This window comes from Rhamphochromis sp. 'chilingali' (genome assembly GCF_963969265.1).
Source record: "Rhamphochromis sp. 'chilingali' genome assembly, chromosome: 2".
In the NCBI taxonomy this organism is placed as follows: Eukaryota; Metazoa; Chordata; class Actinopteri; order Cichliformes; family Cichlidae; genus Rhamphochromis; species Rhamphochromis sp. 'chilingali'.
Genome location: NC_137930.1, coordinates 7,886,819 through 7,899,026, shown reverse-complemented (window position 1 = coordinate 7,899,026; position 12,208 = coordinate 7,886,819). Strand labels below are relative to the sequence as shown.

The 12,208-nt window shown below is 41.0% G+C and overlaps 1 protein-coding gene across 1 annotated transcript; it reads right to left on the bottom strand.

Annotated features, from left to right (window-relative positions):
- Positions 1-320: 320 nt before the first annotated feature.
- arrdc3b (arrestin domain containing 3b) lies at positions 321-9,395 on the bottom strand. Its single transcript, XM_080874183.1, has 8 exons — positions 7,927-9,395; positions 4,934-5,015; positions 3,298-3,445; positions 2,875-2,977; positions 2,505-2,761; positions 1,873-2,026; positions 1,632-1,786; positions 321-1,132 (listed from the first exon to the last, which is right to left on the bottom strand). Exons 1-8 carry the CDS (start codon positions 8,204-8,206, stop codon positions 1,055-1,057), a joined length of 1,257 nt encoding a protein of 418 aa, XP_080730309.1. The 5' UTR covers positions 8,207-9,395; the 3' UTR covers positions 321-1,054.
- Between the last annotated feature and the right edge of the window lie 2,813 nt (positions 9,396-12,208).

The following is a 12,208-nucleotide window of genomic DNA, read 5'->3' as shown; positions in this document are numbered from 1 at the left end:
AAACTAGTGCAAAAGAAAAATCACAAATACAAAAATATATTGCACTTGGTAATCTGAAATTTTACGTGGAAGAAGTCATGTTTGGACAACATTCTCAATTTGATATATGCAACTGTAAACATTTACCTTTTATGCTTTGCCTTTTTCTTTTTTCTTTTTTTTGCAAGCACAAAGCTTCTGGATAAATCTACAGCAAGAGAAGCTCTAGTTTAGAGCTGAAACCAGCAGGCGACTTGCGGTATTTTATCTTAGTTAGTTGCAGTTGTGCTTTTTCTGTGGACCCAGTTGGGGTTTACACCTGGTCTCTAAACTTTCTTTCCCTCACTCACACACACACACACACACACACACACACACACACACACACACACACACACACACACACACTACGTGAGCTCTAAACGCTCGAGGTGGTCGTTGATGTGACACATTTCTGCATCAGTGATGCCATCTGTCTTTTTTTTTTTTTTTTTTTTTTGAATCTCAATGAATTTTCATCTTTGTTCAGGGGGGACAGTGGGGACAGTGGCAGCTTCAGGCCACAGTCACAAGTTCAGCCATCTGAACTACTGCAGATAGCTCTTATCCTGTCACTAATGTGCCCATTTAGAGTGAAATATTCTATGTATACATATACATATATATATACTGTAGCGTATAGGCCTGCGGCAATCTGCAGTATAGAAAACCACTGATAGTAAAACAGTAATAACGGCATGTGCAAAATTCACTGTGAGGCAGGAGGAGGCTTCTTCTGACCACTTGGAGTAGTCTTTGTTCTCTGCCTTGTCAGAGTCATAAAGTGGTGTTAAAAAACTGTCTTTTTTTGCCATGTCTTGAGCACACGATATGGCGGATCCAGCACGGCATGAAATCCCTGGTCCATCACTTCAATGGTCACCAAATACTCTCTCAGCTGATTTTCCCCGGGTCAGGCAGAGTCCAGCCTTATTTACGGTGATATATAATCTGGTGAGAAGCTGGCTGTGTGGGCCAGGTGGCTGAGAGCAGCTCTGTCTTTTTGTGCACAGGCTTCAGCGATCCCGGACTCTCCTCAGCGGGAGGGACAGGTGTCAGGTCTCCTGACCTCCACAGTCCCTTGCACCTCCAAGGGGTCAGGATAAGGATCGACCTAGAGGGAAGGGGTGGAAGGGGAAAACACAGCTTTATGACTACAGGATCCTCGTGAAGTGATAACTATAACACTGAAAAAAGGTGAAGTTTGTTTTTGTGAGGCAAATGTATTTTTGTGTGTCATTAGCCTTTATTAGTTGCGTCTACATCTTGTACCCATACAGGTGCTGCTTCCTAATTCTGTTTGTCAGTGATTTCACTTTGTTTTGGATAGGTCTGAAAATCATAAAAGTGGTTCAAATTCTATTTGTGATTTGGGCTCACTGAATGACATGTTATTTTAGATGTTTTTGTGTCTTGTCTGGATATTTTTTGTACAAAGACTGGACTTCATTCTAGGTCTGTTTATGTTGTTTGGGCACTTTTCCTGTGAGGCGACGATGTGTGTGTGTGTGTGTGTGTGTGTGTGTGTGTGTGTGTGTGTGTGTGTGTGTGTGTGTGTGTGTGTGTGTGTGTGTGTGTGTGTGTGTGTGTGTGTGTGTGTGTGATAAAAGTACCTCCGAATACAGTGGCGGAGGCAGATATCTGAACTCTGTGATGTATGTTAGCAGAGATCCGCGGTCCTCATCCTCCGCGTCAGACCTATCACATCCCTGCAGATAATCCTGCCTGTGAGACTCTGATATGGCCAGCTCACTGTAGCTTGGTGGAGCTGCAATAAACAAACAGGCGTAAGTTGACATTCTGTACCCTGTGCACATAAACATGCATGCAAGCATCTGCATTTACAGTACATACCCTCAGGTCTCTCTGGCAGGCCCAGCCAGCTCAAAGTGCTGCAGTTGCTGCTGATGCTGGAGGTGCGGGTGGTGCAAGCATGAAGAGGTATGGTTCCTATCACCAACGGCAATGAGAGTGACAAATTCAAACCACCTGGAATGTCCACGTACACCTGCAAGCAGGAAGCAAACATGCAAAGGAGACAAGTGAATGAATGTTTTAGTGTTTTAAAAGCAGGTTTATGATGAGTTTATTATTGTTTAAGGCTATCTGTACATCACAAGGAAGTAATATGTCTTTTGTTTTTGTACCAGCTTATTAGCCAAATAGTGCTAGGGTATTATAAAAAGGTTAGTCAGTTAATCAGATAATCAGTTCATATAATCAGTTAATCAGATGTCAGTAGCAAATAATTGTTTTTCTTTTGTTTTCTTTTATTTTTCGAAGGCATTTTTCATTGGATTTAAAATAGTCCAACGTATTTATCAAGTTGACTTTGAATGCAGTTTTATCAGACAAATGTAACCTTGCAAATATCCTGTATTCTGAATCCTTTGTTTTATGCTCCTGTCAGTGTCCCTGAATAAAATCAGCAAAGGGAAGCTTGGCATCATATTTCATTTAACATATGAAAAAACATGTGAACTCACCACAAGGGCGTATTCTACTTTGATGATGGGACAGTCCAGGATGGAGGGGGACACAGGAGGGATTTTGAGCAGTTTTCCCTCCCAGCTCTGGCTCTTCCCTTGTGGCAGAGGATCTCCTCGCACATTGGACACCAGCTGCTGGATCTCCTTCCCCTTCCCCTTAGCGAAGAAGGTCTGAGTCTGGTAAAGCGCGGCCTTAGGGACCACAACGCGTGATGAACAGTTCTCCACCTCAGCAAAAATTTGGATTGACTCACCTTGGAAAGAGGGGAGAAGAAATCAGTCTGTCAGACTGAGAGAGAAGCAAGATAAGTGAATTCCCAAAAATAGAAGAGAACACCTGGGGGAAGTTGTAGGAGGTGTGGCTTACCTGGTGTGTAGCCCTTTCGCTCTATTTTGGCACTGAGGGAGATGGGGCCTGAAGCACAGAACCAGCAGCACAGCGTTTTCTCCTTTGTACCAGCCTGAGGGGCCTGTTAACACATATGATCTCTTTAAACTGCTGGCAAAAGATTTTAAAGAAACAGCATTCAACTCAGAACCTGGACCCTTTAAAGGAGCAGTTTGACATTTTTAAAACCACTGTTTTCAGCATGAGAACAATGCAGCAATGGAAGAAGAACTAAGAGTAACACCACAATAAAAGCTGTCTATCTTTTTATTTGTGTGGATAAATAACATGTTACTTGTAGATGTGTTAGCAATGTTTCCAGTCTTAGTGCTAAGCTAAGCTACACAGCTGCAGTGCACTGGGAGTCATACGGATCTTTCCTCGTAAAGTGAACAGGCTTACCAGCAGCAGGGGGGTGTTGATGTCGATGTGTTCAAACACAATGAACTCCTTCTTCACTTTGACGGGGAGCAGCCATGGACGGTGCAGTTCAGCTTTCACCCAGTACCTCACACTGCCATGCTTCCCTTCAAAGGAAGTCGCCAGAGCCCTGAGAAAGAAAAAGAAAAGACGGGAAGGGAGGACGATTAAAAAGTGTGGGTGGTCTGTGGTTATGCTCTGTGTGCAAGTTCAACATCCTTTCCTTCAGAACAAGAACCAGTACAACAAGTCCTGGTACTCAGAAAAAAAATAACTGAAGGTCAGCGTCTCTTACTGCTGTCCCTCATTTTTAAATATACTATCAAAACCTAGGGGTCAAATACCTCCAAAGGTTCACAAGGTAAAACTCAGGGTCCTGGTATACAAATCTGTCTCTAATCTTTGTTTAATCTTCAAAAAAAAAAAAAATTTAGGTAACTGTACCTGTCTGGGCCTTCAAACAGTTATATAAACAAAACCATGTGACAAATACAGACGGCAACAGTTACTTTAGTAAAATTTGCTTATAGACATCTGAAACATGAAGCCTCAGCTACAGTTACACAGGTCACGGAGCAGGTTCATAGTCGTAAGCGAAATCTTTCTTTACAAGGTAAACAGTAACCGCATTATTGTGCCTCTATACTGATACTATTTATTTATCTATACCCGCTCCACCCCCTTATTTTCCTAATTTTGTATTTCATCAGATACATTTGTCTGATTACAAATGTTTTGTTATCCAAGTTTCAGATTTTTTACATCATCAACAAGATTGATGTATCTCTCAATTACTTTGGTTATGTGAATATTAGAAGGTAGTATCTGTGGAAGATATGTTTTTAATGAGACAACATCAAGAGTGGAGACGGCAGTTAGGTTAGTGTAGATCGTACCGAATTAAGACTGATTAGTTTTATGTATATTTTGTATATTTTTGTATTACAACAAGAACATATTAGCTTAAAAATGTTAATTATACATAATCTGGTCCACGATGTGGAAGCACTCATTTGCAAAAATGTCCAGTGAAGAAACTAAATGTCAATTTTGGATAATGTGGGAATAAAATAGAAAACAGCTCCTCACAAACACATTTTTCTCTGTGCTGCGTTACATTTAAGTTCCAGCAGAAAATATATAAAAAAAACAAAACAGGAAGTAGAGAGCATTCAGTTTTCTTTATTAATGTATGCATTTATTTCTTCACAGTCATGTCAGCAACCATGTCATGAACATGTTTTCACATCACATTTCTTCTTGTTGATCTTTGAGAATTTTTTTTAATCCTTTTGTTAAATTCTGATTATAAAAACAATTTGGTGAGTTTTCAATACAGTTTTAATGCAAATTATGTAATTAAATTACCTAAAATCAGGTGATTAGACTTTTAAATAAAACTGTGTGGAATAACTAGTTCACTGACATGAGGCAACAACAAAAGATTGTTTTATTGTAACAGGACAATAGTTCTAAATCTTAGGTTTAATCTTCAAATGTTTCTTCTCAAGACTGTAAAATTGTAAAACCTCAGCTCTGATGAAAATAAAGAGAAATGCAGTGAAGGGAAGAATTAATGATGAAATTCTCATGTACGTGTAGGTGTACGTGTACTCACATCTGAGGCAGGTTGAAGCTGAAAGCAAACTCATGTAAGCCTGGGTGCAGGACAGTCACGCCCTCCTCTGGACAGTCCTCATCTGAAAGACAGAGAACACTGAGACTGAGTACACCTGCACACTGCACCTAGCCTCCTACATTTTGGTACAAGCTATGGATGCACAATGTCAGGTAGCCTTATTACACAATGAACTCCAATTCACCTCAGAGGGATTATTAAACACACACACACACACACACACACACAAAGAAAGGCATTTGATCACGAGGACAAAAAGGTTTGGAGATAAAAAAAAAAATGGCACAATTGGAGATGGAAAAATGGCAATACATTTTTTTTTTTAAAGCAAAACTGCAGATTCTCCATTTGTAGCTTCCAGATATGCTGCTCTTTGTCATATTAAACTTTGCTATCAGCAGTTTTCAGCCTCTGAAACAAATAAGCCCTGCTTTACCTGTGCCTGTAGGGTATTTACAATATAAAGCACCATGAGCCAACCGTACTTCTAGATAAATAAAATTGGATTGGTCTTTTATACTTAATATATTTGCTTTGTTGGTCAATCACAACAAGAATTAAAGATGCCACCCTGGCGACCTTCTGAATTTTATGAGGTTATGCCCTAAAAAATGGGTTTTTGGCTATATCTTACACTTTTTGGGAAGCACTCACATCCAGTCTTCTCTCTACTGTCACAAAATTCATTTGAGAAACTCTAGTAACAGTTGTTTTGCCTGAATGCGAAAAAGCAGCTTGTTTGCGGTGTCAGAGGGCTGCCAAAGCAACACACCCTGTGGGAGAAGCAGCACTTCCTCATTTCATCTCTTATTGTTTGTGTGTGATATTGCGTCTAAATGCTCCTGCTGAACTTCAGCTTCTTTCCACCTCAGTTCTGCTTCGTCCTCAGTCTCTGCTGTTTATGTATGTCTGTGTTTGCTATGAGAACTGTCATCAACGGCCAGTGTGTGTGTGTATGTCAGTGCGCGTATAAGCGTGCGCCCTGTCAAGTCACCGGCAACACGGAGCAAGCAGGAGTAGACCGGTATGAACCAGACTGAGCAGCTTCCTTCAGCTGGAAACTCCAACGCAGGCATTACAACTCGTCCTCCCATTGGTGGACAACGTGACATGAATTTGCAAGTCTCGCTCTGATTGGTTCAGCCCCGGCAAGCCCCTGCCCACAATTAGCCCAGCCATGTGGTGTGTGGCATGAAAGAGGAGAAGGTGGGGGAGGTAGAGAGGAAGGGTGTTATAGACACAGTAACAGCAAACTCCAGGTAACCTGCCGCTCTCACGCAAACTCTGAAACCACTGAACGGATGAAGGAAAAACGTCCTCTTCTACAGTCATGCCCTGTTATCAGAAGACACCCAGCTAGTTTCATCTTTCTTTTCTTACAGGCACTTCTGTGCTTAGAGAAAAGAGATATGACCCACGTAGAAGCAGAGTGAGTGAGAGTTTAGTGTTGAGGTTTTTGAAAGGGTCCAAACATGACCTTCAAGTTAATTTTACCAGCTGAGCTGAAATAATACTTAAAGTACTTTTAGCAAGCAAAAATGATGATATGTCTCCAAAGTCACCTTTTAAATGCGAGTGGTTACATCATTAGACGCTGGATATGTTCTGGTTTGGTTGATGTAAACTGTAACAGTCATTATTCAACTGAGCAAAGGATGACAATGATGAATTTTTTAACAGGAGATATGTGGAATATTCTGCCCTTCCATCATCTGCCCAAAAGAATTTTTATTTTAATGAATGAAATGACAAATAAGCCACTTAAATTGAGTTTTCTATCTACTGATTAAAAAATTGCATTTGTTCAAAAATACTGACAGACCTTTAAAAACATACAACGACTATTAATGGTAAGTCAATCAGTTAAACTTAAAAAATTGCAAATTTCTGATACTTCAAGGCTCGGACTTTTGAAAATGTGTTACTTTTTGTGTTGTCACATTATTGTACTGTGATTTGGTCAAAGTGAGATCTGCAAGGAACTCCAGGATGTTGTAAAGATGTCTTCAACTTACAACAAAGAGCCAAGCTGCATCTCCTGGAAGCTCATGAGATTTTTTGGAAGTCTTCAGAGACAGCCACCAGGTGGATGCAGCACTTTGTTTAAGTCTAAATACTCTGCAAGACCTGTGAAATTGTGTCTTTTCTTATTGACCTTTCCACCATCCATCGTTGAGTAAACAAAGAGCAAAAGCTGTGCCTCTAGACTGCTGGGAAAAGAAGCTCTGTCCACAGACCAGACTCCTGCAGGCTGCATCGTTTCAGTTTTGAGATTATTCATCTTCCCAACCTCTAATAATTCAAAAAAACCTGCTGAACAGACAGTTCACGTGTGACCTAAATCCTTGATGTGACATGTTTTACTCTTACCCAAATCATCTGGTCCTCCAACACAGGTATACAAGTGTTAGGAGCAGCAGCTGATTTTACAACACGCGCTGAGCGTCAGCCTGGTCCTCCCCCCTCCCTCTCTCGCTGGCAGTTTCTGAACAGGTTTGAACCGCTTCTAACAAAGGGAGTTGCCTGTGCTAGCCTAGTTGAAGATGTCATCAGTAAAAAGGTCCTTGTGCCATTAGTTCAACCAAAATGTTGCTCTAAAATACGAAGCGCCATGTTTTCGATTTTGCTCTTTTTCATCAAGTGTTTCACTGGGAGATTTCAACTTTTTCCCTCCTCCCTGTGATGTCAACATCCAGACAGTCCGCATGTAAAAGCAGACTCCCTCATCCCTTCGCGTATCAAACGTTTGCTTTAATAATTGGTTTTAAGTGAGGATGGATCGCGCCTACAGCTGCTGCATCAGTACCACTGCGCGGAGGGTCCCGGTGTTCTGTGGCTCTGGCACACGATTACGCACTCCGCGGTAAGAAAGTTTGGGGACGAGCTTCTGTCAAAAGTTTGCAGTGATCAGTTGCGCCGCACCACTTCACACAGATCACGAAACAGCAGAAGAAAAAGGAGCAACTCCTTACCTCTCTCCTCTCCTATCAAGGTGTCGTAATGATGCAGGTATTCCACCTCCTCTGTGTAGTTCTGAGTATAAGCCGTGTTTGCTCCGGCGTTTCTCGACTCTGTCCACCGGACCTTGGCGACTCCTCTCGCGGTTATGTCCAAGCTCTTGACCCGCACATCCCCAGTGACCTCCACAACAACCCTCCCCGACACCAGGTCTCCTCCGGAGAACACCGGCAGGTTGTTCTCATTCAGACTGTCAAAGTAGATCGCCAAGGCCCTCACTTTGCCCAGTACCATGATGACAACGAATGGACAAGTAAACAGGATGAGGAAAAGTGTCTATGGAGAACAAGTTGTGAGTAGAGCCGTGTGGCACAAATGCATGCGCCTCGCTCCGGGTGCCCAGCGCAGAGCCGGGTCTGCGGCTGTCAGTGATGGCTCATCTGGTAGCTGATGGTCCGCAGGAGATCTGCGCCCTCCTCCTCCGAGTGCGCCTGTGCTTCTCTACCGATCTTTGCTGGCGTCTGCTTCCAGCGCTGCGCTCTTAAAGCTTAAAGCTGGCCAGTTCGTGCGCATGTGCGCACGAACTGGCCAGCCTGCTTACACAGAAAGGAGCACGGCTCAGCCTCCGCCGCTGACATAATACGACTTACAGACAAGACGTTTGCCAACTTGTCCCCACAGGGTTTGTCACAAAATGAGAGTTTTTAAAAAATAATCTTGGAACGATAAGACGGTTTGTGGAAACACACAGGCACAGTGTGCAATAAAGAATTGAATAAACTGTTTTAATGCTCCCAGTTCCTTATTAATGTGACGTATTGTTACTTAGACGATTAAGTGACTGCTGCAACAGGCATAGGCCATATTTACTGAGGTATCAAATGGCGATTTAAAAGCTATAGTTTTACTTTATCTAAAAAAATACCTAAAAAAAGTGTTAAAAACTGTAAAATATTTAAGTTAGCTTTTTCTGTTTATAAGGTGGAGTTTGTGTTTAAATGCAATATCAATGGAAGAGTATCCAGAGGGGATTGTGCAATACCTTTTAGACAAACGACATTCAGTAAACAGGTGTTATCAGTGAAAGGTAGTGAGATTTGGAACAATATTTGAGCTGTAATAAGAGAATGTGCTGCCTTCAACACATTTAAAACTAATCTCAAACGATGGCTAAAGAGGAATCAGATTCATGATCACTAGCTTGATATTAATATGTGTTATCTTTAATGTTGTATGTTTTTATTTATTTGTTGTTTTCTGTTTCATTGTATTATAACATTCTTTGTTGTAATTTTATGTATTTGTTGTCTGGATTAGATTGTTGTACATTGCCTGATGGCGTGCTAAATTCCTTATTTATTGTGTTTGTCTGACCTGCCAGGGACTGCAGATGCAAAGTAGACTTTTAGCTAATTCTAGAATATTTACATTTATCCACTGTCCCTTTTAAATAAATAAACTATTGTCCTGTTGATGACCCAGTTTTATCCAGGCTTTAGCTGTCAAACAGATGGCCTCACATTTGACTCTAGAACACTTTTGTATGCAGAGGAGTTTATGCTCCACTCAGTGACTGCAAGGTGCCCAAATCATCATCCCTTCACCAGCAAGCTGACAGTTGGTCTGAGGTGTTTGTGCTTTTTGGTTTTCTCCAAAGGTGCTGCTGTGCACTCTCGACAAACATCTCCACTTTGGTCTCGTTATTCCAGAAATCTTGTGGTTTGTTCAGATGTATCTAGGGATGGGAATCAAGAACCGGTGCTTGTAGAGAGCCAGTTCCCAGTAGTTCTATTCGTTGGAAGTGTTAGCCTGCCTGCCTATCTATCCTGCTTATTGATTCCACTTGCACATGCACTACAATCAGCTGAATTAAGTGTGCAAAGTCACAGCAACAGTTGCTTTTTCACAACAACAGGTCATTTTACAGAGAAACCAGAAAGTAATGTAACAAGAATTAATGAATTACTTTCTCCTGGGAGTACTTAAGTAACATAATCCATTACTTTTAAGAAAGTAAGTAGTAGAACACTTTCTTGTTAAGCGAGACCTGCCCTCCGCTGGGAGATTGCACAATGATAAATTTACAAAAGAAAGAGCAGCTCATGAATTAACAGGCTTATGTCTTCTTCTTTTACTCTAATTGACGGGGAATGACAGATTCCCAGGAGAGTGTTATAAGTAGTGAGGGAAGAATTGGTACCATTATTGCAAAAGATTTTTAATTATACTTCAAAACAAAGAGTCCATACCCCCAGAGTGAGGCAGTCATTTTGGTTATTCCCAAGAGCTGGTCTAAACAGAGTCTGTGTGTGAGTACCCTGAGTGATGGGAGTTATTCAGACCATGGCCCAGATTTGTAGGCAGGGTTTGGGTGTGGGGTGCTAATGTTTGTTAACTGTCCAAGTGGCCCAGGAGAAGAAGCTGTTTGTGAGGCTATAGTTGTGTAGTCATTGAGGCTATCTATTCTAGTCTTTTTGTTGTTGGGAGTGATGCTGGAGGCCTTCAGACAGGTGGGAATGGTGGCGTGAGTCAGGGAGAGGTTGAACAACCTGGTGAGGATCCCTGCCAGTTGGTCCCACAGACCAAAGTCTGTGGGACCAACTGGCAGGGATCCTATAGCATACCGATGTGTGCCGCATATTGACCAGTCAGTGTAACGAGCCAGGATTTAAAAAAATATACACAAATATACCATTCTAACAAAAAGATTGGAGGAAGTGATGCCCTTTTTAATTGATGAGGATCAATCCGCATTTAGAGCTCAATGTTATTACAATAAGGGAAACGGAGTATAACATTTTTCTTCAGGCAGACAATACCATGATCAGAATTCAGAACGAGGAGTTTCTAGATTAATTAACTTGTTGCAGATGCAGGGTATACTCTTAATATTAATGTTTAAACTTCCCCTAGTCTCTCAAGCTATGAAATACTAGGAGACCTTGGGAGCTACTTCTATATGTTATTTGGGTATAAGATTATGAATGTAGTAAATTTCTATTGAAAATTATGCACATATCAATAAAAAGAGAAACAAGGCTCTTGATAGATGGGCTCTCCTGCCATTAGAACTTGAGCAGAATAATGGTGGGAAAAACTAATATCTTGCCCAGACTGCTCTGTTTGTTCTAGTTTTGCTTATCCACATCCGTGATTACCAGTTTAGAGAATGAGACAAAGTGATAAATAGATTTATTTGGAAAGGTAAATTTCCTGGCGTGAATTATAAGCTCTCCAGTATGACACAATGAGGGAGGGATGGGCTTACCAAAGACTATTATTTATCAGCACACATAAAACTGTTATACTTTGATGGAGTCAGAAAACAGGAAACTCATAGAGCTGTCTTTATTAGGCAGGCCACTGCAGATGTTCACACAGTGGCCTTTCTAATAAAGACAGACTTTATATATTATCGATACTAAAATCATCTCAGACAGATGTGAAGTTCCTCATCAAGATTTCTTCTTATATCTCCAATTCAGACATTACTTTGAAAAGAGTATCAAAGGACTCATATGAAGTATATCAACTATTACATTATTACATAGATGGCTTCTTTCACTCCTCTTCGAGTGACCCACACCTGTTTTCACACCTTAACTCATGTGATTAATCAGAAGATCAATAGCGGGTCAAAGACATGAAAGGACGCTCCCAATCTGTCACGCTGGAAAGATTCATCACAGGGCCTTTCTTGCCATGTAAAAGTCTTCTAAATGCTTGACATGAAGATAAAACTAAGTCTGTCAATTCAAAAGCACAAGAAATAAAAGTTTTACTTCTTTCATAATGGTAAGATAAAAAATAAAAAAAATAAAAAACATCCCATTCTCTGTTTGTTTTCTCTTCCTCCTCACCCCCAAACTGGTCACTTCTGGGATCTTCTGTTCATGAAAAGAGATTTCCTTCTCACCACGGTCTCCCTCTCTCTTCTCACCATCCTCATAGGGGATTGTTGGGGTTTCTGTCTAATCCAGTCTTGATCTCACAGTTCAAAGTGGCCTGACATTCAATATTTTGGTGCTATATAAAACTGAGCTCAAATAGATGGGCAGAGAGCAAAGAAAAGACATCAGTTAAAATCTGGCTTTGCACAGTTTTGCCTGTTTTGGTACTTCCTCATTCAGCATGTGTCTGTATGCTTTCTAAACTAGTTTGCATGGAAGCGATATTCACATAACTTTCTTGCATATTGGTATGGTGCAGGCTTCTGTTGAAACAGCTTAAATCCACTGTTTTTTCACATTTCACACCCTGAATTATAACAACAAGATTTTCTTAAAAACGTAAAAC

Coding starts and splice junctions, on each gene's coding strand:
- arrdc3b (XM_080874183.1), bottom strand. CDS start 8,206: ATGGTACTGGGCAAAGTGAGGGCCTTGGCGATCTACTTTGACAGTCTG. Junction 2,027..2,504: donor AAGTAGAATACGCCCTTGTG/GTGAGTTCACAT, acceptor TCCTGCTTGCAG/GTGTACGTGGACATTCCAGG. Junction 1,133..1,631: donor CTCCGCCACTGTATTCGGAG/GTACTTTTATCA, acceptor CCTTCCCTCTAG/GTCGATCCTTATCCTGACCC.